This window comes from Corythoichthys intestinalis, chromosome 17 (genome assembly GCF_030265065.1).
Source record: "Corythoichthys intestinalis isolate RoL2023-P3 chromosome 17, ASM3026506v1, whole genome shotgun sequence".
NCBI lineage: Eukaryota > Metazoa > Chordata > Actinopteri > Syngnathiformes > Syngnathidae > Corythoichthys > Corythoichthys intestinalis.
Genome location: NC_080411.1, coordinates 27,353,174 through 27,380,106, shown reverse-complemented (window position 1 = coordinate 27,380,106; position 26,933 = coordinate 27,353,174). Strand labels below are relative to the sequence as shown.

Here is a 26,933-nt window from a genome sequence, read left to right as displayed (position 1 = left end):
CATGTGGAACCATCTGATTGGTTACTCAAACAGGATGTTTCTCTCCCCTGATTGGTTATTCAAACCGGAAATCCTTTGCGTATCACCTTATTATATTTATTTATCTTTAGTTTAACATTTTACGAAAATAGTTTTTAGACATTTTGTTTGGCCTATCCAATATTAAAGTACAGTACCAGAAATAGATAAAAGATATGTTATAAATCTTATTTTAATTTTGGCAAAATTTCACATTCACTGTGTAAAACATGCGAATCAAAGACCAAATTGTCATGTTTTTGGAAAAATGTTTTCTTTATATTTGGACGATTTAAGTTCCTCTTCGAACCCCAAGGCTATAAGGGCCGAAAGACTTTGCAAACTATACAGCTTTTTGTTGTTGCTGTAAACTGTTGATTGTATGTGAATTGTCTCGCCCTATGTTTGTATATTTGTATTTGTTATTAATAAAGTTTTTTTTTTCTTTTAACATTTTCCATATATAAAAATACAAAATAATATGTCAATACAATTAAACATTCAATACTAAAACACAGCAGGCCCAACGTCATCATTGATTGCATGAATTGCTTTATAGTGTAGATTTTAATTTCTTATATTTACTTATTTTATTGTTAATTATTTCTTTTAAAAAACTTAATGTTTACAGTTTAATAACTGATGTGATTTTGATGATTTAGAGCTGTACAAGTAACTTAGACTTGACCTTATCTATTATGAACGGCCCCAAAAATATATCATTAATTATTTTTATGTTGCATCCATTATCTTTTGCCATTCAAACAGAAAAAAATATTCTTAGTTTCTCCCAAGTCTGGATAACATAAATTTGCACAAACTTTGGGCATAGGCAGAGTATGTTCCTAAAATGAATGATATGAGAAGTAAATTGCACAATTAAAAAAAAAAAAAAAATCTGTATATATATATATATATATATATATATATATATATATATATATACCTGTATATATGTGTGTGTGTGTATATGTATGTATATATTAGGGCTGTCAAAATTATCGCGTTAACGCGCGATAATTAATTTTTTAAATTAATCACGTTAAAATATTTGACGCAATTAACACACATGTCCCGCTCAGACAGTATTCTGCCTTTTGGTAAGTTTTACAGCAAGGCTTTTTGTGCTGCAGCACAACAGCGAACTCTTGTGGTCGCTTTGCGACATGGTTTATTTTTTTCTTGCCAGTTCATTATGGCTGCACGACGTCTCGGGCTGATAATGTTGTGCTTATATGATCCATTGACAAGATTTGTCCGTAAGTATGGTTGTTGTAAAGAATGCACATATTATGTTAGTAAGCGAAATGTTATATTTTTTGTATGAGACGCTTTTTGTTTGTTTAGTGAACCTGTATCGCGCACTAAGCTAACGTTGTTGCTAATGCAATGCTTGTGTACTTTTTGTAGTTTTACGACGGTCTGAAGAGGACAATGGTTTGAGGCCATTTTATTAATAAATCAGATGAAAAAGGAAGAAGTCTAATTATTAAGGCATCGTTCACTAGCTGTCTAGCTTTGGAAAAAGTAGACGCTTCGGAATGAGGACAGCATAGACAGATTTAAATGACAGTAGAGTGAAATGCCCACTACAGTCTTTATGCACCGTATGTTGAATGTATATATCCATCTTGTGTCTTATCTTTCCATTCCAACAATTTATTTTACAGAATATATATATAATTTACAGAAAAATATGGCATATTTTATAGATGGTTTGAATTGCGATTAATTGCGATTAATTATGATTAATTAATTTTTAAGCTGTAATTAACTCGATTAAAAATTTTAATCGTTTGACAGCCATTATATATATATATGTATATATATATATATATATATATATGTATATATATATATATATATATATATATATATATATATATATATATATATATATATATATATATATATATATAAACCCCCCTCCCTCCTCTTGTCCTCTGGTTGCTGGGTGTCATATTGTGTCCTCTGGTAAGAATATTCATATTGTGATAGCACCACTTACTAAAACAGGTAGCATGTGTATTTAATCATGTTTTTTATGTAAAACTTCTGTTTTTTTTCCTCTTTTCACCCCCAAAAATCATCAGCTGGCTACTGGTTCCTTAGTCCGGTTGCATTCTCTGAATACAAGAAACAAAGAAAAAGCTACGATCACAGCCACGATGATGAATGGTTAAAAATATTCCTAATGGCTACTTTTTTAGTCCATCTGAGCTGGAAAAAAAGAAATAAACACATAATAATTATTCGTATTAATACAACAATTATCACTGTTAACCATTACTATTTGTTACGAAAATATATTTCTTTGTCTGTGTACAATAATAGGAAATAAAGGTTTATTTTAATGATTGCCTCTAGTACAGCATAATGAATATCACTATTTATGTTTCCCTTGACAGACGCTTAAGGGATTTGGTTGATTGGTGCGGGACCTTACTCTGATTGCTTTACATTGTTCCAACGATTGAACAATCACAAATTGTTCTCTCAGGCACTGTTGCTTTTAGATTCCCCTGCCCCCATCTGTTGGTCACCACTCAAATTCAGCTGTGTCCAACAGCATTTCTAATAAAAGACAGCACAATACAAAAAACAACAGAGGTAGCACTGTATATACAGTGGGGAGAACAAGTATTTGATACACTGCCAATGGGGGGAGAACAAGTATTTGATACACTGCCAATGGGAAAACCCATTAAAGATAGTGGCCGGATCCAGTAGACAGGTACAGTAGGCTGCAAGAATTTAAGCGCTATTATGGTTATGTCATGCTGGTTTCACAATCAACAGCTATTTGACTAGTATAATGTAACATTCCACTTTCTTCTCTTTGTAGATGCTCTTCTGAAAGATTTTCCTTCTACCTCTGTACATCCTGGGCCATCTTTTACAGCGAACTTATCCACAACAGCACCAAATCCAAGCCCACCAAATCCAGGAAAGAAGTGCACCTTCCAAAACAACGGTCATATGAAAGTGTAATAGATGCTTTTGCATCCATAAAGACAAGCTGAGTAAGGTTATAGGTCAAGGTGAAAAAAAAAAAAAGTTTTTATTTTAAAGTGTTCTGTGTGTCTTTATATAGGTTTGTGTGGGTGGGTGTTAATCATATTGTAATAACAATTGTAATTTATTTATTCATTCATTCATTCATTAATGCATTTGTTTTTGAAGTGTTTTTTTTATTGATGTTTTTGAATCGTTATTGCAGCATTTTTCTTATAATTTCTGCACTTGTTCATTGTCTTTTTTAATATAATAAATTACAAAGAGATTATGTGCTTTTTCAGTGTGTTTAAATATATGTGGTGAAAAAGGGGGGGGGGGGGGGGGCGCCAACAAATGTGTTGCCAATGGCACCAAATTGGTCAGGAACGGCCCTTTTAGGTACCTTATGTATTTAATGATGAGGTTTTTTTTATGTATCACTATTCTGTTCTTCTGTCTATTCTTCCTTTCCCTATGTCCCCACAAAACCTGTTTCTGTCCAGCTGCTTTCTCCAAATAAACAACAATACAGTGGGAGTGTACAAAACTCCTATGTAGTACATTAAAACTGTTCAGCCGGTGAAGACACTCAGTTTCCCATTCTATGTGTCTAAGCAGCTGAACGGGACAGGTTTAAAACAAAACAAACAACAAAAAAATATAAAATTGAGGAGACAAAACAAAAGGGAGCGATGAAGTCAAGCATAAATCAGTGGTTCTCAAAGTATGCTACAAGTTGTACGCAGGCTTCCTCGAGTGGTATGCTAAAGATTGAATTAAATAATAATAATGTTCAAATGATCAAGATTCACATTTAATGTTTAGTTTTTCAAAGATTGCAGTACAACTGCTAGGGTAATACCATGCATTTATGCAGTCGTTAAGTTCTACTGTATTTTATGCTGACCATGGTAGTGTTACTCAGGAAGCCAAGTCCTTCTTAAGGTGGTACATTCTGTAAAATGTTCCAAGGCCATTTCAGTGGTGTCATCTGCCCTAAATCTTAAAATGTTCAGATTAAATTAAAGTCATATAGTCTATAAATTAAACATCTATTTTAAATCACTAGGCAGCGACCACAGATGATTTTTTTTTTTTGAGGAGAGCCACTTTAATTTCAGTCAGTGTGGGGCGCTTTTGCAGCCCGATTATAGATTAACATAGACATTATGGTGACCAAACTTCCTCTTTAGCCCAGACATGTCCACTTTTCACATCCTGTCCAGGGCATCCGGTGGAGTTTCATAAATTCCTGAAAATGTCCGGTTTTCATTTGTCACGGGACCAATTCACGTGTGTTGAAATTGACACTTTGCGCATAATTTTAAGGTACTTTGCTGCCTGTGACGTGTTCCCGAAGAGCTTGTGCAGTTGCTAAGACTTTTATTATGATCAATACGTATATAATCAAATGCTCATGTGCCCAAAAGAGTAATTTAGTCAAATACCTTTATTCTACTTTTGGTACAAATTTGCGCATGCGTGCGCAGTCACAGACTGGCTTTATCATGGTGTCAACTGTCAATTCTCATTCACAAACAAACCATCATGACAGGAGCTCGCAGGATATCAGTATGTACACTTGCTAAACTTACTTTTCGGCAGCTGTTGACTTCTGTCGGAGGTTTGTACTGGGGGGATCTGTAAAATCCCGTTTGGTGTCGCATCGTTGCGCTGATGATGATTGTAAACTTGGGGCAGGGGGTTATTTTTTTTCGGAATAATAAAGCCTGTTTCAGTAACATCTGACAAATTTAATTTGTGTCTTTAGTTCAATACTATATGGCTAGAATTTTTTTTTTCTTTATAAAACTGACATTTTCTATCCAGATGGAGGAGGCACACTTTAAATATATAAAAGTTATATAGGCCTCTTTGAGTGAACTTCAAGTAAAATTCAAGTATCTCGAGGCCCGGCCGAATGTCCCCTTTTTTTGGAAATCAAAATATGGTCACCCTAATACACACACACAAAAAAACAACAAAACACAATTTCAATACGATTTTGTTTGATATTGTCTCACAAATCTGCACATTTCTGATCTAACATTTCATTTACAATCGAAACTTTATTTTCATTTCATACATACAGTGGGGAGAACAAGTATTTGATACACTGCCAATGGGTTTGGCAGTGTATCAAGTATATAGACCCAACTCACATGACGTCACAACCACGCCCCCGCGCCATATTGTCCGTCAACTCGTCGTGTTGATGCATTACCGCCACGTAAATTCCTCCTATTATGGCGTGTTTTTCTGCTCGTTAACATTAATAATCAAAATGGTGAAGGCGTGTGTGGCGGTCGGTTGCAATAACAGAGAAGATAGAAGGAGAGACTTGAAGTTCTACCGTATTCCAAGAGACCCGGAGAGGAGAGCAAGATGGACTGCTGCAATTCGACGAGAAAATTGGGCTCCAAACGATTACCACAAATTATGTAGTCGTCATTTTATATCTGGTATGATGCATGTAATATATATTTAGAGGGTTTTGGGATGACAACCACAATTCAGATCATTGCTAGGCTAATCGCCGACAACATACTGTTTCAAATTCAAGATACTTATTTCTTCCACCATCTTTATTTTTTGAATAATATTTAGCTGGTAACAAGTGAAAGAAGCTGGCCTCGTCTACGGATCATCGGTTAAACGGGGTGTCCAAACTTTTTGCAAAGGGGGCCAGATTTGGTGTGGTAAAAATGTGGGGGGCTACCTGGGATGATTTACGTAGAACAATACATTTAAAGAAATTTTAGCAAGCCCTTCTGTGTGTCACATTTGCTTAATTATTATAATTTTTAATTCATAATTTCAACAATCTCGCCTTTGTGGCGTTCTCTTTCGACCCTCGGGCTCTTGCGAAATACTGCTGCTGTGAAATTAAATTAGCTTCAAGTTGCTTTAATTTCTCGTTGCGTATCTTTCGCGACTGTCTCTTTGCAAATGAGGCAGACACAGTTGTGTATTTTATTGAAGAAATAGTCCAATATGCACCTATCCTTGACACGTCGCAGTCAACTTTTTTTTTTAATTGATTGTCGCCATTTTAGAAAATTGGAAGTAAAGGGTCACACGGGGTAATGTTGCTTAGAGTGCTGCTCTTAAAGTTTTTCAAAGTTTCTTGAGAATAGGCTGAGTTTGTGGACAAGATAGTTGTAGATATCAGGGTAGCAGATGTTAGGCAGAGATGGCGAAGACAGCGGGTCGAAAAACATCGATTTAGGCATCAAATATGGATCTGGCGAATGGATAAACTGAAGCTTTTCCAGTGTTTACAGTGTCAGATAACACCGGGGCTTCCATGAATTGCTCTATAAATTGCACGACTAATTGAAACCATTGAGAATAGGGCTAAACAATGACGGACACTATGGCGGCCGGATACAGCGACACGTCATTTTGTGACGTTAGTGAGTAGGGTCTAGACCTAAATTCTGTACATTCACTTTGTATGATCGAATGTATAGATACAACACTGAGATAGATCTATGCCAGCGGCTACTATTTGCAATTGCCTATCTGGAAGCCATATTGGTGGGGGCAACATTCCCTGCAGTGCCAATGAAGCCTACGAACTTTGCATAGACTTTGGATCGTGGTTATTTTAAATCCCCTTGTTGTGTTGGTACAGCATTTTGAATGCACAGGTTCCTTGTTGTTTTAATTTTCTGTCCACAACATGAATTTTAAAAATTCAAAAGGACTGATTGCGCTGACACTTTGCCCCTATCACGCTTACACAGCTTTAGGCACGCAATGGATTCACAAATTTCAGTCTACTTATTTTTTGTATCTTTGCTACCGATCGTGACGTACCACAGCAGTTACTACCGAACAATCTCGCGATGTTTACGTTTGAGGTCGAACATGTGCTTGGATGGCGGCGATAGCGTCAATTTAAATGATCTATACAGGTCCAAAATGATTTGTGATGAAACATTTTGATTGCGTGAGAGGATAAAAAGGATTTTTCTTCTCTAGCCTGCTCAAAACCGCATCCTCAATGGTTTTGTTTAAGTACGATAGACTGCGTTCATTAGCTTCATAACTTTGCTTAATATTTGCAGTATGGTCTAGCTCTAGCCCAAATGGCTGAATAGGACATGTTTAAAACTAGACTGCCGTTAAGGATCTTGGCTAGCAGTAGACTTTTCATACCAACAAACGGTAAGGTGTTGCTCACATATATAACAAGTGAGACTTGTCTTCTCATGTATACCAACAAAGGTTAATGTGTATCTTCCTCACAGGTGGTCTTTTACAATCAATTTCCAATATGACTGAAAAGAACGAAACTCCTGCCAATCTCTTGAAACGTTCCAATGTGGAAAGTGATGCTCACCCAACTAAAAGAACCAAATCCGTGGGAGACAACACTGAAGACGAAAGGCGATACCCCAAAAAGAAAGTAATTCTTCTTATGGCATACTGTGGCAAGGGCTATTATGGAATGCAGGTACACAACAGCTAGTCTTCCTCGTCTCAACATTTTTTCTCGGGCTAATTCTGTATGTATTTTGTTTTGAAAAGAGAAATCCTGGGAACACGCAGTTCAGGACCATAGAAGATGATCTTGTTACAGCTCTTATTAGAGCAGGCTGTATTCCTGAAAACCATGGCGATGAAATGAAAAAGATGTCTTTCCAAAGATGTGCCAGGACTGATAAGGTAAAACTGCTTTTTCCATTCACCCGTCTTCTTGAACTGGTAATCCAACATTCATGTTTTGTTGGAATGTCTGAGGGAGCAGCAGTACCGAAGGAGAAAACTCAAACTCCGAACAAGAAAGCTGGAACAAAATTAAAACCCAAAATTTCAGAACTACAATGTATTTCAATTGTAATGGAGTACTAACCTGTCTGAAAATATTTTTGTTTAGGGTGTGTCAGCAGCAGGCCAAGTGGTTTCTCTGAAGCTGTGGCTGATTGAAGATATTGTTGAAAAGATCAACAAGCACCTGCCACCTCAAATCAGAATCCTTGGTGAGAATTTTTTTAATCTCATTAAAAAAACAGAGTACTGCATGTTGTGTTTTGACTGACTTACGTACACGACTTGGTATATATATATATATATGATATGTTTGTCCATTGCTAAATTGTATGTTTACCTTAAAAAAGTTTTAATTTTTTTTTTTTAATTTTTTTTTTATCTTCTATCTTTTAATCTTTTAATCTTGAAAATGATAACGGCACAAGAGGATAGTCCAATTAAAGCTTGCACCAGTTTGCAACAACAATAGTACATATCTAGAGCTAAAATAAAGGCTGTGCGCATTTAGTTTGCCTAACAGCATAAACGCCTAAGTCATATTTTTGCCAAATTGAGATTTGTGCATGTTGCTCTCTTGCCACTGCTGCATCATCCTGCCTTACTGCTTTCTCTCAAGACAATCACAACTGTTCAAAAACACTCTGCCGTAGTCATAAAAATATCAATGTGTTTGCAAAGGACAATTTTACTTTCCATATTACCGAAAATGTTACAAATTTTTATGATGACAAAAAGTGCACAAAACAGCCGAAATGGTACGCTAGTGACTTGAACAGAACACGTAAAACCGAAAGGGTTCAATACATCCACATGAACCGCTACACTCCAGATAGATAGGCATAAAGAGAGTACCAGAGCCTGGTCATTGAAACTCGTATCTAAAGGCACCACAGTAATACTTTACCACTACTGTTCCCTCACAGGTCTGAAGCGAGTTACCCAAGGCTTCAATTCCAAAAACAACTGTGACGCTCGGACATATTCTTACATGCTTCCAACAGTGGCCTTTTCTCATAAAGACTACAACATCACCGATAAAGCAGCCTTTCGCCTTGATCCAGAAACGCTCCAGAAGGTTAATCATCTGTTTGCGAGATACAAAGGAACCCACAACTTCCACAATTTCACATCCCAGAAGGCTCCAAAGGACCCCAGTGCCCGTCGCTACATCACGGAAATGTCCTGCGGAGAGCCCTTTATCCTCAGTAATAATGAATTTGCTGTCATCAAGGTACGAGGCCAGAGCTTTATGATGCATCAAATACGCAAGATGATCGGACTTGTGATCGCAGTCATTAAGGGATATGCAGAGGAGAGCGTCATGGAGCGGAGCTGGGAACAGGAAAAAGTGGATGTACCCAAAGCCCCAGGACTTGGCTTGATCCTGGAGAGGGTCCACTTCGACAGGTATAACAAACGCTTCGGAGGAGACGGAGTACACGAATGTCTCGAATGGGACAGTGAAGAAGGAGCTATCAAGACGTTCAAGGAGGCTCACATTTATCCTACCATTGTGGAGACTGAGTGTCAGGAGGGCTCCATGTGCAGCTGGATGGCTACATTGCCCATACATGACTTCCAAGGCACAGCAACTCAAACGCGGAGCATGAAGGAGCAGAAACAGGTCTCTTGAGAATGCATATGAATGTTTTTTGGTATTAATGATGGCTAATATTGCTTCTTTTCTTTCAGGAAGAGGCAGATTTTGCTATTGACTCTGATTAAGAAGACATCCTGCAGACTTTCATGAAAACGATTTGCATCTTCTTACATACTTCATATTTTAGTTTTATGTTTTTTGTTGTTGTTTTTTTTTAAATATGTCTATTAGTTAGGTTTACTCATTGGGGTGTTTATAATTTTTATTACACAAACTGAAGAGTTAAAGTACTCTAATAAAACCCCTTATTGTTATTCAACCATGGCCAAATGGTTTGACTATTGTATATATGGTAATATCAGGCGTCTAAAAATGGGTTATTGAGCACTTTTTGCTATGTAGTACAAGATAAAGTGCATCAAATGGGAGGCTGACAGTGATTTGAAGAAACTTGAATATAATACTTTGTTATTTTGTGCACTTGTGATTCTGATTTCCATGGCACTGGCCATTTCCAGATATTGTTCCATCAAATATATATATAATAAAACATCTCTGAGTTCTACATCAATCCATTATCAATGCCGCTTATCCTCATGAGGGTCACGGATGTGCAGGAGCTAGCTAACTAAGGGCACAACTTAGGCGGGGTACACCATGAACTGCATTAAAGCCCCTTGCAGGGCACACATAGACAAGCAACTAATCAGACTCTCAATTACACCTACGGGGAAGTTGGAGTCAAAAATCAAGTCACTCCCTGAATGCGTGTTTTTGGAATGTGGGAGGAAACCGGAGTACCAAGAAGGGAAAAATATCAGTGCATGCTCCAGGAGAACATGGACACTCCACACAGAAAGGCTGGAGCCTGGGGTTGAAATTTGTATCTCAGAACTGTGAGGTGTCATGCTAGCTATTCATCCAACATGCCACCAGCTTTTGAATATTCGATAAAAATGTTAATTTCAGATTTTTTTTTTCTAAATTATTAATATGTTGCAATGTCTTCATAGAAATTACTGTAGTTACAAAGTTACCGTCCATATCAATGTAAAGCACCAATATATGTGGCTTACCACCTAATTAAAATTAAACGATATATTTTTAATGCAAATCCGGTCATCGTAAAGAATTTTGATAACCGGACTGTTCAGTGAAACTACAAATGACCAATGGGGGCAGCAGTAGTGCATACGTATTCTGTCCGTCGTAGAAGGACACCAAGTTGGTGCGTTGCCAGATTAGGCGGATTCCCGCCAATTGGACTATTTTCAAAGACTGGACGTGTGAGAGCTTGGATATATAGGGAATGGGACGTACTACGTCATTGTTTGGACCCGCCTCCATGCTGGCAATATAATTCACTTCCGGGCCGGCAGAGTCAATGCGGATTGTAACGTGTGGTAGTGCTAAGCTAACTCTTTCGGTGTTTTAGAAAGAAAATATGGGTGCTTATTGTTGCGTTACCGGGTGCAACAGCGTCTCCTACGACAAAAAAAGGGGTTAGGAAAAATGGACTCACTTTTCACCGTTTTCCTGCATGGAGGACCAAATATCAGATCACGAAGGTACGACGGAATGCTGGATTGCAGCGGTTCGTCGGAAAAGCATTTCTTATGATCATATTTCTGCTGGAATGAGAGTGTATTCCCCTCATCTCTACTCTTGTAAGTTGAACGATTTATCCGTTTGGTTTCAATACGTTTTTTGTTTTTTTCTTTACTGTTGTGTAAATCTGCCTCGGTAGCAATGCTAACCTACTCCTCCTCATCACCTACCTGTTGTGTTACTAGGAAAACCTGCATATGAAATGCTGACAACACATCCCGATTGGTCACCATATCTCTTCTTGGGTTATTCTGAGGTCAAGCGCACCACATCGGAGCGTTGAGAGGTTGGAAAGGCGAAGAGTGCACGCTGAAACTTCAGTTTGCTCTGCTCTTACAAACACGATCCCAAGTGTTATGAAAAGTCAATAAAATATGAATACCAAAACATGACTTGAACAACTTCTTGACAAACTGTAACTGCTTGTTGTTTACTTCAGGTCTTCATAATAAACAGGTGTAATAATTACAAAGTCAGGTGACTTAATTTTGTTATTCTATTTGGAATATGCATTGACAATTTTTGGACAGTGTTGTAGACAAGAACTGGGACTGATAAGTTGCAATAGATTTATTTCAAGTAATGCAATTTCTCCAATACGATATTTGAATTGACAGTTTAAAATCTTTAAATTAGTGCAAACAAGGCCCACCCTCTGACGGTGGCAGCAAATATTATATAATAAATTAGAAGTAATACACAAATACAAGATCACAATAAACATGTCTTTGTCAAAGCAGTTTAAAACACTATTTACTGGCCTTGGGTAAATTGCCAGACAGGATAAATATGTGCTTTAAAGTTCTTGCATTTCCATTTTAAGTATTGCAAGTACTAGTCTCCAACACAGTATTTGAACTGACAGTTTAAAATCATTTTAGTACAAAATGGCCCACACTCTGGCAGGGGGCAGCAAATATTATAATACATAATACATTATAAAAAGCTATATACTATATAAATACAAGATCACAACAAAACCTGTATTTTTCAAAGCAGTTAAAAAACATCCAGTGGCCTTAGGTAAATAAAGGTGTATAAATATGTACTTTACAGTTCTTGCATTTCTATTTTAGGTATTGCAACTTTTCCAACACTATTTGAATTGAGAGTCTGAAGTCTACATAAGTGCAAATAAGAATATTATAATTTAAAAATAATAATAGAATATATAAATTCAACATTACAATGAAAGGCGTCTTTGTCAAAGTGGTTTAAAAAAAAAAAAAAAAAAAAAAAAAAAACGTCACTGGCCATAGTTAAATAGCCAGGCAGAATAAATATGTGCATTAAAGTTCTTGCATTTTCACAAGTTAAAAGCCCGCAGTTCATCGACGAGAAGGGCAGACCCAGATGGCGTCTGCTGCAGGGGCTTGTTTGAGTCCGACACAGGACAAATGGAACCACTCCATTGAACAAATTTTCTTTGTCAAATGATCCAAGAAGAGAGATGGTGACCAATCGGGATGTGTTGTCAGCAGGTTTACCTAGGAACACAACAGGTAGGGGAGTCGTAGTAGGCGAGCATTGCTACCGAGGCAGATTTACACAACGGTGTAAAAAAACAGAAACGTATTGAAACCAAAAGTGGATAAATCGTTCAACTTACAAGAGTAGAGATGACAGGAACACACTCTCATTCCAGCAGAAATATGATCATAAGAAATGCTTTTCCGACGAACCGCTGCAATCCAGCCATCCGTCGTACCTTCGTGATCTGATATTTGGTCCTCCATGCAGGAAAACGGTGAAAAGTGAGTCCATTTTTCCTCACCCCTTTTTTAGTCGTAGGAGACGCTGTTGCACCCGGTAACGCAACAATAAAGCACCCATATTTTCTTTCTAAAACACCGAAAGAGTTAGCTTAGCACTATCACACGTTACAATCCGCATTGACTCTGCCGGCCCGGAAGTGAATTATATTGCCAGCATGGAGGCGGGTCCAAAGAATGACGTAGTACGTCCCATTCCCTATTGGGTTGATTGATCAATAAAAACTAATTGTTGAAAAATACATGACATAAAAATGTGTTAGATGCATTGTATTTATTTTGTTTTAGTATATTCAAATGAGCTCCTCTTGACGGGCATATTTGCTTCTGCTTTTGTAATCAATCACAATAGAAATATTTTGCCCAGAATACTTTGAATCAGCTCAAAAATATGGTCAGTTGTACTTTGATTGATTTCTGTTGACAAGTATTTTTTGACGTTCATTAGAGAAGAAATATACTGTTAATTATTAATCATTGTGTTAAAATGAAAATAATACGAGTTTTAACCTTTTGTCAGAAAAACTACATCTCCTATGATGCTTATCTGCGATACTCTGTTGATTCCCCCCCCCCGGCATAATTTCAAAATATAGATTTATTTCTATAAGAAAAACATTGAACGGGAGGTAGTAATTTGGGCTGTTTTTTTTTTTTTTTTTTTTAGTTAAATGGGCTGGTTTTACGATGTGATTGGACTGGAGGCTTTCCAATCTGGCAACCCTGATACCTCCCGCCCCAAAATACAAACATGGCGCCGACCAAGAAACGCAACGTGAAGCTGGTAAATACAGAACTAAGCGTGAAAACAGCGAAAATAGATCTAAATTGTAAAGTCGACAGTATACTTGGGAGCCGAAAACACGCTAACGACGTTTTTGACGTATTTGAGTTCCTTCAGGTGTGTATGATACTGTTTAAGTTGGCAAACATGCTCCCATGTGAAAGATCCAGCTTCTGACGCTTATTGGGATGAATTTGTTTTGCAGTCAGAAAATGAGAAAGATGTTTTCACGGCTGTCGATGCGTGCAGCAGGTTGTTTGGCACACTGTTGGAAAGAAATGAGTTATTTAAAGGAAAACTGCCAGCGGAAGACGACGCGTTGAATGGTGAGTTATTGATGACGCGTATCAGTGGCGCCTCTAGAAATTTTTCACAGGGGTGGCCAGATGGGGCCACTTAAAATCTTGGGGTGGCACACCAAAACTCAAAACCAGGTAAGGGGAAAACTATCAGAAAGACTTAAGGACACGGCTACTGATATTGGTGTATTGTGTAATATTTGACGGTACTAAGGATGTAATGTGCATAGTCCATAACTGTCCAGTCAACGTTTTGAGTTCCACAACAATTATGTTTTATTGTGTTATGTGTATATTAGGCATAAGGTGTACATTTAACAAAACAAAATAATTACTGGGGAAAAGCAGGTGCTGGCAGATACAAATATATATATGTATATATAAATATATATATATATATATATATATATATATATATATATATATATATATATATATAAATATCTTAACTGGATATTTCCCAACACGATGTTAATGTGACACAAAAATAATTATTACTGAATGAACAAATCATAAAAAGTACTTCCCAACAGGGATCAACAGATCACCAGGCTATACCGTATGTGCAACATACACTCATATTGTCATTTAATGAAACACAAAAATAAGTATTACTAAATGAACAAAACATAAAAAGTACTTCCCAACAGGGATCAACAGATTACCAGGCTATACCGTGTGGGCAACATACACTCATATCGTTGTTTACTATAACGCAAAAATAATTACTGAATTGTCTGAACAAATATACTGAACAAAAAAAATAACAAAAAGAGCTTGCCAAAAGGGATCAATATTCTGATTTTGATGACCAGGCTATCAGTAGGCTTCAGAACAGTTTTATTCGTCTGTTGCATCAACAAAGTCACAAAGATTATATGGAGGTAGATTTGTGTCTTTATTATCCAATCAAAAAAAAAAAAGTTGCTTCAATCAAATAAAAAGTTGCTTCAATCAAAATACATATTTTCAATCGAAGAAAAAGTCACTTCAGTCAAAAAAAAAATGTGTTTGAATGCAAAAATAAATTTGAAACTCAAACATATTTAAACTATTTTTCTTTGATTTTTTTTTTCAAAAAAAGTGACACTTTGATAAAAAAAAATATATATATTTCAAAAAAAAAAATATTTAAAAAAAAAATATATTTTCGCTAATGATTTTTTTCTTTGATTAAAAATAGTTTTTTGATTAAAGCAACTTTTATTGCGATTGAATGATTTAGACACAAATGTCCTACACCATAATATGGCTCAAACACAAAAAGGATTGCGTCAATCAAAGAAAAAAGTTTGAATGAAAAATAAAGTGTTCAAATGCGAATTTGTTTTTTTGAATTGAATTGACTTTATTGTCATTTCTTCGTCTCAAATATTTTTTCACATTCAAACCTTTTTCTACGAATGAATGTTTTTTATTTTTGATTGAAGTGACTTTTCTTTTGAAAATATATATTTTTTTGTTTGAAGCAACTTATTTTTTGATTGAATACTAAAGACACAAATGTCCTAGCCAAAATGTGGTCCAATTGCAAAATTGCATGACTTCAATCAAAAATGTTGTTTCAATTAAAAAAAACTTGACTTAAATCAAAAAAAAAAAAAATTCAATCAAAGAAAAATAGTTTTCAAATATATGTTGTTGAGTTTCAAATTTATTTTAGCATTCAAACACATTTTGTTTGATTGAAGTGACTTTTTCTTCGATTGAAAATATATATTTTGATTGAAGCAACTTTTTATATGATTGAAGCAACTTTTTTTTTGATTGAATAATAAAGACACAAATCTACCTCCATAGATTTATGGCCCTAGCCCTTCGTGATTCAACACTTAGCAACCCCCAAATTACCCCAGCCCCAACACTAAGCCTCTGTTGCTCCCCTGTCGTTTCTTTCTCTCCTCGTGTGCAAATTTTCTTCTTAAAATAAGAAGCAATGTCTGTCGACTTTTTCTTCATCGTCTGAAAATTGACCAGCAGCAGCTAGCGTTAACTACGTAACTCAGTTACACAAGTCGAAACCATGTCAAAAAGCTGCTCTAACAGGTATGTAACAGCACAATTTAGCTCTTAAAAAGCACATGTAAAGATGGCACATACTTCCCCTTCTTCTTTTACAAAGGTATTCTGACTTACAGTATATACTTACTTGTTGTCTTCTCCGTCTTCTCTCTTTACTCTTGTGGCGTTCACCGAAATATGCTGCCCATCGAATTGTGCTACCTTGTCGCCCGCACTAAACCGTTGCTGTTGGAGCGCGCAACAGCAACGGGGGCGGGGCGGGGGGACTACTGGGAAGGTGAGGAGCAGCGGCTTGCCTGGTTGTGCATTTGGGATGAAATGCATAACTGATGCTACAACAATCTAACAATATACTGGCAAGCGGGGTGGCCAACAAATTTATTGGGGGGGCCGTGGCCACCCCTGGCCACCCCCTAGTGGCGCCACTGACACGTATACCATGTGCGCTGTCTTACATGTAGAGTGTTCAAACATAGTCTCAGACATCTCCATTCATCAGGCATGTTTGGTATTTTAAATCCCTATTCAATGCATTTCTTCTCTTTTCCTAGGTGAATACAGTGCTCAGGACAAATATCGCATCTTCATGAGACACCGTTACAGCAACTGTGTTGAGATGCTACTTGAACACCTTAATCATGAACTTCATGATGTCCAGGTGAGTTGGCCAAAAGGAAAAAGGGTTAACCAAACCATTGGACTATTTTTTTACAAGCACTTGTCTAAACATAGGAAGCGTCCTTGTGTTGCCTTATGAAGTTTGCAGCAGGAGAAGGGCAGTATCCTCTGGAGGACTTGGATTGGAGTGAGCATTACAGTTTTCCTAGGAATCTCATACAGGTAGGTTTTTGCCATCAGCAGCATGACATGACAATGTAATTTCTTCCAGATTCTTAATTTAAATTCCCTATCTTTGTCCCCCTAAAGAATCACATAATTTATTCTATACATTAAGAGCTCAATTTTATTTTTGCCATGTCTTGTAAAGGCGTTAATGGACAGACTAATGTCCCGAACGACAGACAAGTCTCTGCTCATCTCTCGGTTTCATGAGTTTCTGGAGAAGGACGATGTACGCTATTACGTCATGAGCTCCATTCGTGAAAACATGGGCAAAGTAATGGACAAAAGCAAAGGGGTAAGACCGCTTTGCGATTTACTACAGTGGATTGTCATGCCAAGACTATCGTATATAATGTGGGGTTTTTTTCCAGGAAGTGATGCCTGTATATCAACAGAATGTGTTTACCCTTATGTCGAACATTAACATGGCAAGGGATCAGTCTGAGCTGTCTGACTTCATGGTCAAACAGGAAGGTAAGATTTGCTTTTTCTTAATATTATTTATTTTAAAGACGCTGAAAAGTTTCATGGGTCTTTTTCAGCTAAACACGAGGACTGGAAAGCTGCTAAACTAATTGTACGTAGGCTCTTGAATTCTTACTTTAATCCTGATGTTCTAATTGTCTGGGAGAGTTTCATGTTCCTTTCTCATCTCAGGAACACAAACGTACCTTTGAGCGGATGTGGCTTGGGTTCCTCAAATATAAGGTAAAATATGTGGCGTTGTAAAAACTTTCCTTGTATCCCTCCTCGTCTATGATACTGGCTGAACGTCCCTAACCGACTAATCTATTTCTTTTAATTTTTCAGTTGCCGACTAACATGTATAAAAAGGTCTTGGTGATCCTCCATGATGCAATTTTGCCCCACATGAGCAAACCCACACTAATGATTGACTTCTTGACCGCAGCCTACAGTGTTGGTACGTATTTTTTGTTGTTGTTTTTTTTCTCCATAAGCCCCTTTCAGACATACACTGAACTCCGTGGGCAGCCCATATGTCTGAAAGAAATATCCCGGGTCGACTGACATAGAGATAACAGACAACCGGGTCGCGTCTTACTATAATGAATAAATAAACTTACCTGGGACATGTGAAGTGTGAAAGCAGTCGTTTAATTCTCGGATCACGAAGGCGACGTAATGACGTAAATATCATGGTGGGCCGATAGTCATTTCCTTTCTTTGCTGGAAAACGAAAAGTGGTAAACATCGCAATTATCAATATAACAAACTGGAAATGGCAAAATTAAACTGGAAACGTAAAGAAATTAAATTGCTAGATGGCTCTAAGAGCCGAGGAAGAGAGTCTATCATCCCTCTTTGGAAATGTGTTTTTAATTTTGTTGCCAATGCCAACCGAAAATGACGTAATGTATGGGTTATAAAATCCCTACCTGCACAGAGTATCTAGTCGCCAACACGAGACAAGGCTGAAAGTGTCCAACCCAGGTCATTCCCGGGATATTTCCCCATGTCTGAAAGCCATGACACGGGTAAATCTTTTACTTTACCGGGATACAAGTCTGAAAGGGGCTTTAGTGACTCACTCAGTAGCTCTTTTCACCCTACTTTCACAGGAAATGGTAGACACTGTATGTTGCTGCATCCCAATTCTGTATACTGAATGCGCGGCCCTTGCAGTGTCATTTATTCTGATAATTAGAAGCTGTTATATGTAGATAAACCTTCCAATGTTTTGTATGTGCAATGTTGGCAGTTGCCATGCAACACATAATTTCTCATGCTTTTCTGAAAAGGTGGAGCGATAAGCCTGTTGGCCCTCAATGGACTTTTTGTTCTCATACATCAACACAACTTGTGAGTATCATTTGCCTTTTTATTACATTTCTGAATAGCCAGCTTTAACCAGAAACAATTGGATAGTAATAAAAACAGGCTAGATTGTCCCTACAAGCGGTAAAAATAATATAATAGATTACAAGCAACTTATTTTTTCATCCGTGTGTGTGTGTGCATGTAATTAATTACTTTTAATCAATTGAGTTAAAATAATTCAGTTTATTGGCAGGTTTTGTTCCAAACATGGAACCATCGTCAATGCACCATTTTCCAGTACACCGATTAGATGCGTTAGCTTGGCTAACTTTGCTGATCTTTACATAAGCCATGAGCCACCCACAAAACTAAAGAGTTGCCAAGATGTTCCGAATGAGTGTTGTGTAGCAGTACTTCAAATTTCCATTTCTTGTTTTGTTTTGCATTTCCTTCAGCCATCCACCGAAGTATATTACTCATATTTACCAGGGGCAGCAATGACAAACATGTGAAATTCCTTCCTTCTCTCACCTAGTCTGTATTTGTTATATTTCAGAGAATACCCTGATTTCTACAAGAAACTGTATAATCTCCTTGAACCTTCCATATTCCATGTTAAGTACAGAGCCCGCTTTTTTCATTTGGCCAACCTGTTCCTTAGTTCCAGGTAAAGCCTTAATAGACCAGCCAGTGATTTTCATTAAAATTCATTGACCGAAACTGTCTGTGAACATTTCGACTCCAGCCACCTGCCGCTATACCTTGTGGCTGCTTTTGCCAAACGCTTGGCTCGACTAGGCCTCACAGCCCCACCCACAGCGCTCCTCATCGTGCTGCCCTTTATCTACAACCTGATACGTCGGCATCCATCCTGTCGGGTCCTCATTCACAAGCCCAGTGCGGAAGATGGTAAGGTATTAGACACAAAAGGCGTATGAGAAACCCGCAGAAGCCTCGCTACTGTATGGAAAATGTGCTTTATAATGACAGAGCCTTTGGAAGACCCATATATAATGGATGAGGACGACCCCGCTCAGTGCAATGCCTTAGAGAGTAGCCTGTGGGAAATTAAGGTGTGTACACTTTCATTCCCCACTCATTTCTAATATAACATGAATTTATCACTTGTTGTGTCAAAAAGACTTTTGAAAAAAGTTTTAAAATAATGACTTAAAGGTACACTCCAGTGGAAGTGAATATCAAGGATGGAGTGTTGTTAACCACATCTCCAGATTTTAATAATGATTGCCAGCCATGCTGCATCGTTGCTTGCGGCCGGCCATATGTCTCATGTAGACAAAACCCAATTAATACAAAATGCATATACATGCAGGATATTATGAATTTTTGAATGGGGTTGAAGGGGGCTGGAGTCCTCTTGAGCCGAGCTCCGGCTCCTTGGTCAAATCAACCAATAAATTCTAACTGGCAGAAGCATATAAAGGTAGCGCCGTGGACTTAGATATTTCCGCCTGTACAGTCTGCATGGCTCTCATATGCAAGTGCTGACATGCTCAACAAATCAGAGTGCAGCATAGATCCTGAGGGCCGACTTCTCTCTCACTAACTTTGTTTTAATAAATATATATTCATATATTTATACTAAAACAATGTATTGATGTTAAACTAAGGAATACTTGTCATAAAATAATTAGGATGAAACAGAGAAGGCATAGAAGAATTCCATAAGTTATTAAGATTAGTGTCATTTGAAGCATTTCAAGCAACGTGCAGTTGTGTTCGTCTCCACACATGCACGTTGCTTGAAATCATGCTCATTGATCATGTTGAGGATGTGTGTGGACTCACGAACACTTGTGTGTGAGGGCGTGCGCGCCCGTATGTGAGTGTGTGTGTGCGCGCGCGTTGCTTGTTCAATGGGACAGAATGAGTTGACACATGTGACGGTTGACTATGACGCGACTGTGCGAACAATCGGATGCGTTTGTGCATGCACGCGCACTCTCAGGTTACCCAGCGTGTGCGCGTATGTGTGTGTGCTTTTACTTTTGTGTATTGCTTTGCAGGAAATTTGAATTCCCTAAGTTATTATTGAAATTTAGTGTCATTTGAAATCATGCAGTTGTGTGCGTCTCCACACATGCACGTTGCTTGAAATCATGCTCTTTCATTGGTCATGGATTGATCGAAGGGGCCAGTGTGTGGACTAACGAACACTGGGTGGGTGTGTGTGTGTGTGTGCGCTTGTTCGACTTCAAAGCACTGAAAGCACTTCACCTCTGCAGCGTGAGAATTAATTCAAAATGCAGTTGTTTACTGAATCTCAACTTTTACTGGTAAAATGTTTGAATTTCTTCCTTCTGTTATTGGTCCAGCCAGGAATGGTCAAGTTTGTATTCAGAATGCAGTTGTTTACTGAAACTCAACTCTTACTGGTAGAATGTTTTCATTTTTCCTCCTCCCACTGTCTCAGTGAATGATCAGTTTTGTATACAACTTTTTATATGGGGTCCAACGGCTCAACGGCCATTTTATTCCCTGTGACTGATGGTGAGCAGAAATGGCGAGAATAATTTCTCTTGAGGAGGCAAGGCAAGAAGAATGGTGTTGGAGGAGGAATTTCTCTCAGGCTCATTGAATGAAGAGGATGATGCGTCAGAGGACTGTGCATTGTCCAACTGTGATGACGATTATGAGCCACTTGAAGGAGAGGAGGAAGAGGATTTTGAGGAGGCCATTCTTCATAGCCCATTATTTGGGTTTGTGTGGTCCTAAGTGGGGGTGCGGGGGCAAAATTTTGAAAAATTAAATTACATATGTATGGATTAAGTCTGATGCGAATGAAAAGTTTGAATGAATGACAGAAAAAAATATTTTCAAATAACTTAGTTATCACTCTTCAAAGTAGGATTTACATGTTATCTAACACACAGAGTATTTTCAGTTATACAGTTATTGTAAAAAAAAAAAATTCTATGAATATATTGTTGTTGTTGTGACTTATTGCCTTATTCATAGCTCTAATTATGTCATATGACATATTTGAAATTATTTAATTTATTTATATATATATATACAGTACAGTTAGTTGTCTTCATAACCCATTCTTTGGGTTTGTGTGGTCCTAAGTGGGGGTGCGGGGGCAAAATTTAAAAAAATTAAATTACATATGTATGGATTAAGTCTGATGCGAATGAAAAGTTTGAATGAATGACAGAAAAAAATATTTTCAAATAACTTAGTTATCACTCTTCAAAGTAGGATTTACATGTTATCTAACACACAGAGTATTTTCAGTTATACAGTTATTGTAAAAAAAAAAAAATTCTATGAATATATTGTTGTTGTTGTGACTTATTGCCTTATTCATAGCTCTAATTATGTCATATGACATATTTGAAATTATTTAATTTATTTATATATATATATACAGTACAGTTAGTTGTCTTCATAACCCATTCTTTGGGTTTGTGTGGTCCTAAGTGGGGGGGGGGGGGTAATTTAAAATTATTGAAATTACAGCTTTATAGATAGGTCTGATTCCAATAAACAGTTTGAGTGATTGACAGAAAAAATATTTTAAAATTACTGAGTTATCACTATTCAAAGTAGCAATTACTTATCATGTAAATTCAACACATAAAGGATATTTTCAGTTATACAGTTATTGTAAATAAATGTTCTATGCATAGATGTTTTTGTTGTTGTGACTTATTGCCTTATTCAAAGCTCTATTACAGTTAACAAAGGAGGCAGCACGGTCAGCAAGCGACAACGTTGACGCTGGATAGAGAAGGAGAATTAAAATGACTGGAGTGTCCCTTGAATGGCATTATGAACACAGTTTATGTATTTATTTTTTTATAGTAACCTGTACTCAATTCCCGACAGGGCACATTCCCTGTTCCTCAATCGATTTTCAGTTAAACCCTGAAAGGGGTTGTCTATTATTGCTGAATGTACATTACAAAGTTTGTGTAGAATTTTAGAAACATTGCTCACGGAACACACCACACAGGTTTATCTCACGACATGGGCGTTTTGAGTTCCAGACGACGCTATCATTTCCTGCAGAAACTGTCCGTTACAATGCAAATCTGATTTTTCCGGGTCCGTTCATTGGAGGCTTAACTGTATATGCTTTTGACTCTTATCGGAAATGTTTGTCATGTTCCTCCTGTTATTATGCAGACACTACAAAGGCATTACCATCCAGATGTGGCCAAAATGGCCATGTTGATCAACACGCCATTGCCACAACAGGAGGATGACATCAGTGAGACACTTGAAAAAACAACATTTGAGGTAAAGTGAAATTTTGAAACTTTTAACCACCTAGTGTGTTGACCACATATAATTTTTAGCACTGCTTTTTAGTAGTGGTGGCTTGAGATACAAGTTAAAACTTGTTCTGAAAACAGCTATTTTCTTAAAACAACTTTCCACGTTGAAATTAATGAAATGCAAGTAACCCCAATGAAAATTATTAAACCAATTTTATATGTCCGTTTGGAAATTATTTGCAGAGAGCACGAGCTCCGCTCCTTACCCCCCCTAGGGAAAAAAAAAAGGAAATGTCCATTCATCTGGTCCAGCCCCTCCCCCAAACACCAATATTAGTTTTTTTCAGTTTTTCCTCACCATTGATTTATGTGGATATGTTTGTTTGGTTTTAGGAAGAAGTAATTATGCAAAATAAAAGGGAGCACTCAATGTTACAAACTATTATCACTCGCCACTACAAGGAGAACAGTGTGAATCCATGCCACCATCTAGCGGTGGAAGCTCTGAATAGCACGCCTGTCTAAAATTCTGGCTTGTAACTAAAAACAAAAAATACAGTATATACTGTACGTATATGAATAGAATTTCATGTGAGGTCATTCGTATCATAATAAATTGTTAAGCAGTGTATTCATTAATTTCAAAATACAGTGTTTTGTGGAGGCTATTATAATCAGGATTCCAAAAAATGTTGGGGCGATACACAAATTGTCAATGAAAACTGAATGCAAAGATATGAACTTTGTAAATCTGTAAAGGCCAGCATGATCCAAACGAGTGACTGCTGACTTTTTTTTTTTTTTTTTTCTCAACATAACACATTTTTAAGATGCTTCTGTCATGTTTTGACTGACCTAAATTCTATAAAACATTGAAATGACCTCACTAATGTTTTTTTTTTTTTTTTTTTTTCTTTTTTTGACCGAGATAATCTTCACAGGTTAACAGATGATACATTTTCATTTCCTGCAGGTGTTACAGCTTAGGTGTTCCTATTTTTTTGTTGTGTACTATATATTTCCCTTCCACTAAAACATGCAGCATAAGCTGTCGTTACTAACTGTTGAAGTGAATGTTAAAACAGCAGTCATAAAGCAACGGTGTCAAAACATGTCCCCAAATAAAACAAAAATAATGAAGCGTAACATGTTTAAAGGCCTTCTAATGTTGACAAGTATAGCTTCACGTTAGGTTACCCCAGATATGAAAGTGCCAAATTGCAATATTTTATTCAAAATAGAACATAGTCATGTCCCAACTTTTTTGGGAATCCGGCTTGTAATTTACCGAAACCGAGATTTGACAGCATTGGCCTTATGTGACAATGCATATATTATGGCTGCTGCATATTAGTTAAAATGCATTTCATAATATGTATTAACAATAGCTTTTTGAAAAGCTTTACAGATGGCATGGATCATGGGGGCCTGGGTGCGATGAACATAACCGGGGCACCCTGAGTGGACTGTCCAACGGTCACGGGCCCCTCAAGACGATTGTCCGATGTGTGTGTGTGTGTGTGTGTGGGGGGGGGGGGGGGGGGGTTGCAAGTGGAAATTACAAAAAAACATTTTTGCGGGCCCTTCCAGACAACCGGCCAAGCGGCTGGCAGAGATATTTTAAGATTCAAACGCTATATTACAGCTCCGCACAGTATCTTACCTCTCTGTTTGACCCTCCCCTTGCTAACCATGTCTACCTTACGGTCGCAGACCGGGCAGGTCGCACCCCCTTAAGTTCTGCCCCTTTGAAGGGAATTTTGGCTATCTGGCAATTTTTATTTTATTTATTTTATTATTTTTATTTTATTTATATGTTTTTTAATAACCTCGGTTTTAGATATGTTTGTATGTATGTACAGTGGGGAGAACAAGTATTTGATACACTGCCAATTATTGGCAGTGTATCAAATACTTGTTCTCCCCACTGTATGTACAGTATGTATCTATGTATACACACACACATATATATATATATATATATAAACGTGCATACACCGTAATTTCTGGACTATAGAGCTCACCTGACTATAAACTGTACTGCCCGGATTTCACAAAATTTAAGAAATAATCCATATGTACACCACACTTCAGGCTCTATAGTCTGGAAATTAAGGTAACTGTATTATAGAAAAACATTTTTATTTTTCCTATATATGTATTTATAAAATAAATACATTTACAATAATTAAAAATGTATTTAATCTTATTTCTGCCCCCACAGCTGGAAAAAAAACCCTACAGCAGCTATAAACAAAGGCATAACTTGGCCCAACATTTTTGATTTCATGGCATCTGCGGCATTTGCTGACATAAAAATGACCCAAAACAGTTCACTTACCGGAATAAAGAAATCCAACAAAACTTTGACAATCTATTACTACAGTTAACTGAGCAATAAGTTTACTACACTATGCCTTTTCAAGATCCTCATTTTGTTTTTTTCTGGAGAAATGAAAATTTACCAGGGGGAAAAAATGCCAATTGCTGTTTTGAAGCCAGCCTCCAGTGGCAATCTCCAGTACTGCATGGTTTTAAAACACTTCCGCCGGTTAATTTTCCCACTTAAATTGCTCGCAGTAAGCATGGCACCACTTACTGCTATAATTGTGTGTGTGAATGTGAGCTGTGCTATCTGACAATGGAGTCTGCTATTTGAGACTTTGATGTTTCACATTTTAATGTTAATCTTAACCCTGAAATTGTAATAATCCCTGTTGCCATTTCAGTAGCACAGTGTACAATAAATGTTGTCTGTCCACTCAGCTGATGGAGAAAGACTTGAAGCAGACATCGACCAAGAGCATCCCACTGGAGTTTGAAACTGCCACTCAGCTGCTGAAAGTCGGCAAAGATGTGATGGGGCAGCACTTTTGTCTGGAATGAAAGCGTTTGGGATCAATACAGTACATGTTTATTGCAACCCAGCGTGAACTTGGTAAATTTGTAAAGGCCAGCTTGATCCAAACGAGTGACTGCTGACTTCTTTGTTGTTGTTTTTTAACATAACTCATCACATTTTTAAGATGCTTCTGTCATGTTTCGACTGTCCTAAATTCTATAAAACATTGAAATGACCTCACCAGTGGGTTATTTTTTTTTTTGACCGAGATAATCTTCACAGGTTAACATGATACATTTTCATTTCCTGCAGGTGTTACAGCTTAGGTGTTCCTATTTTTTGTTGTGTACTATATATTTCCCTTCCACTAAAACATGCAGCATACTAACTGTTGAAGTGAATGTTAAAACAGCAGTCATAAAGCAACAATGTGAAAACATGTCCCCAAATAAAACAAAAATAATGAAGTGTAACATGTTTAAAGGCCTTCTAATGTTGACAAGTATAGCTTCACTTTAGGTTCAAGTGTGAATTTAGCCTCAGATCCCCCTTTCCCATCTTGTTCTTCCCTTTGCCATATGGTCCCGCAGCAGGCAGCCCTTTGGGCTGTGTATGGGAAACAATTCGGAACTTGGATCTCAAAAAGAGCAAGTCATCAGGGAGACACTGTCTAAAAACACTGCTTGCAGGCTCCACATATTTCTATTCATGCTTTGGCAGCAGCAGTGGCAGCACAAAGACATCTTTGCGAGTTATGCTTATATAGAATTCTCATATCTGCTATTCATAATGTGGAATAGAAGACGGTCACGATCCAAGACCAAGAGTTTGAAATGCCAGAAGCATGCAGCAGTGAGATCAAAATGAAGATAACCATGGGAAATAATTTGAAAGGTAAGTAATTATATCACTCTTGTAAATTTTATTGTGTGCAAATTTTACTTGTTTACCTCTTCCTTATGACATTTAAAAGCTTTACATCTCATCTGCTGATACTGTGCTGCAATGCCAACTGAAATGAAAATACTGGTACTTCTCAAACATGATGCATAACAGTTTACTTGTTAAAGTAAACATTGGTGTATGTATGAGTTTAACTTTTTGAATTGATCTATATTTTTTGTCACGTTTCTACAACATTCTAATATAGGTAATAAATATATGTGACAACATTTGGATCCACTTTTGCACAGACCAATTTTCATAAAAATGTTCTAGGTTCTATCAACATTTCTATTAAAAATTAAAGTTTCATGTTACTAGTCAAGCAAGCATTGAATAAACAAAGTTATGTTGAAATTGTAAAAACTCAAGGTGAGATGTAGACTGACTCTTACTTTCCAATG

General features: G+C 37.2%; 2 protein-coding genes across 2 annotated transcripts; both read left to right on the top strand.

Moving 5' to 3' along the window:
- The first annotated feature begins 6,851 nt into the window (after positions 1-6,851).
- Positions 6,852-9,965, top strand: pus1 (pseudouridine synthase 1). The gene is made up of 6 exons (XM_057818126.1): positions 6,852-7,188; positions 7,272-7,477; positions 7,552-7,689; positions 7,901-8,003; positions 8,718-9,418; positions 9,487-9,965. The coding sequence occupies exons 1-6, from the start codon at positions 7,125-7,127 to the stop codon at positions 9,517-9,519; spliced, it is 1,245 nt and encodes a 414-aa protein (XP_057674109.1). The 5' UTR covers positions 6,852-7,124; the 3' UTR covers positions 9,520-9,965.
- A 3,509-nt stretch (positions 9,966-13,474) lies between these two features.
- Positions 13,475-26,050, top strand: noc4l (nucleolar complex associated 4 homolog). Its single transcript, XM_057818095.1, has 15 exons — positions 13,475-13,675; positions 13,764-13,884; positions 16,431-16,537; positions 16,612-16,719; positions 16,868-17,017; positions 17,094-17,196; positions 17,265-17,299; positions 17,380-17,430; positions 17,533-17,644; positions 18,483-18,543; positions 19,058-19,168; positions 19,247-19,410; positions 19,492-19,574; positions 22,654-22,767; positions 25,512-26,050. Exons 1-15 carry the CDS (start codon positions 13,526-13,528, stop codon positions 25,629-25,631), a joined length of 1,590 nt encoding a protein of 529 aa, XP_057674078.1. The 5' UTR covers positions 13,475-13,525; the 3' UTR covers positions 25,632-26,050.
- The last annotated feature ends 883 nt before the right edge of the window (positions 26,051-26,933 follow it).

What these genes read in the sequence shown, in the direction of transcription:
- pus1 (XM_057818126.1), top strand. Translation starts at nt 7,125, where the DNA reads ATGTTTAAAACTAGACTGCCGTTAAGGATCTTGGCTAGCAGTAGACTT. An exon ending in AGGGCTATTATGGAATGCAG is followed by an intron (nt 7,478 to 7,551) that starts GTACACAACAGC and finishes TGTTTTGAAAAG; the next exon opens with AGAAATCCTGGGAACACGCA. An exon ending in GATGTGCCAGGACTGATAAG is followed by an intron (nt 7,690 to 7,900) that starts GTAAAACTGCTT and finishes ATTTTTGTTTAG; the next exon opens with GGTGTGTCAGCAGCAGGCCA.
- noc4l (XM_057818095.1), top strand. Translation starts at nt 13,526, where the DNA reads ATGGCGCCGACCAAGAAACGCAACGTGAAGCTGGTAAATACAGAACTA. An exon ending in ACGTATTTGAGTTCCTTCAG is followed by an intron (nt 13,676 to 13,763) that starts GTGTGTATGATA and finishes TTTGTTTTGCAG; the next exon opens with TCAGAAAATGAGAAAGATGT. An exon ending in GGAAAGCTGCTAAACTAATT is followed by an intron (nt 17,300 to 17,379) that starts GTACGTAGGCTC and finishes TTCTCATCTCAG; the next exon opens with GAACACAAACGTACCTTTGA.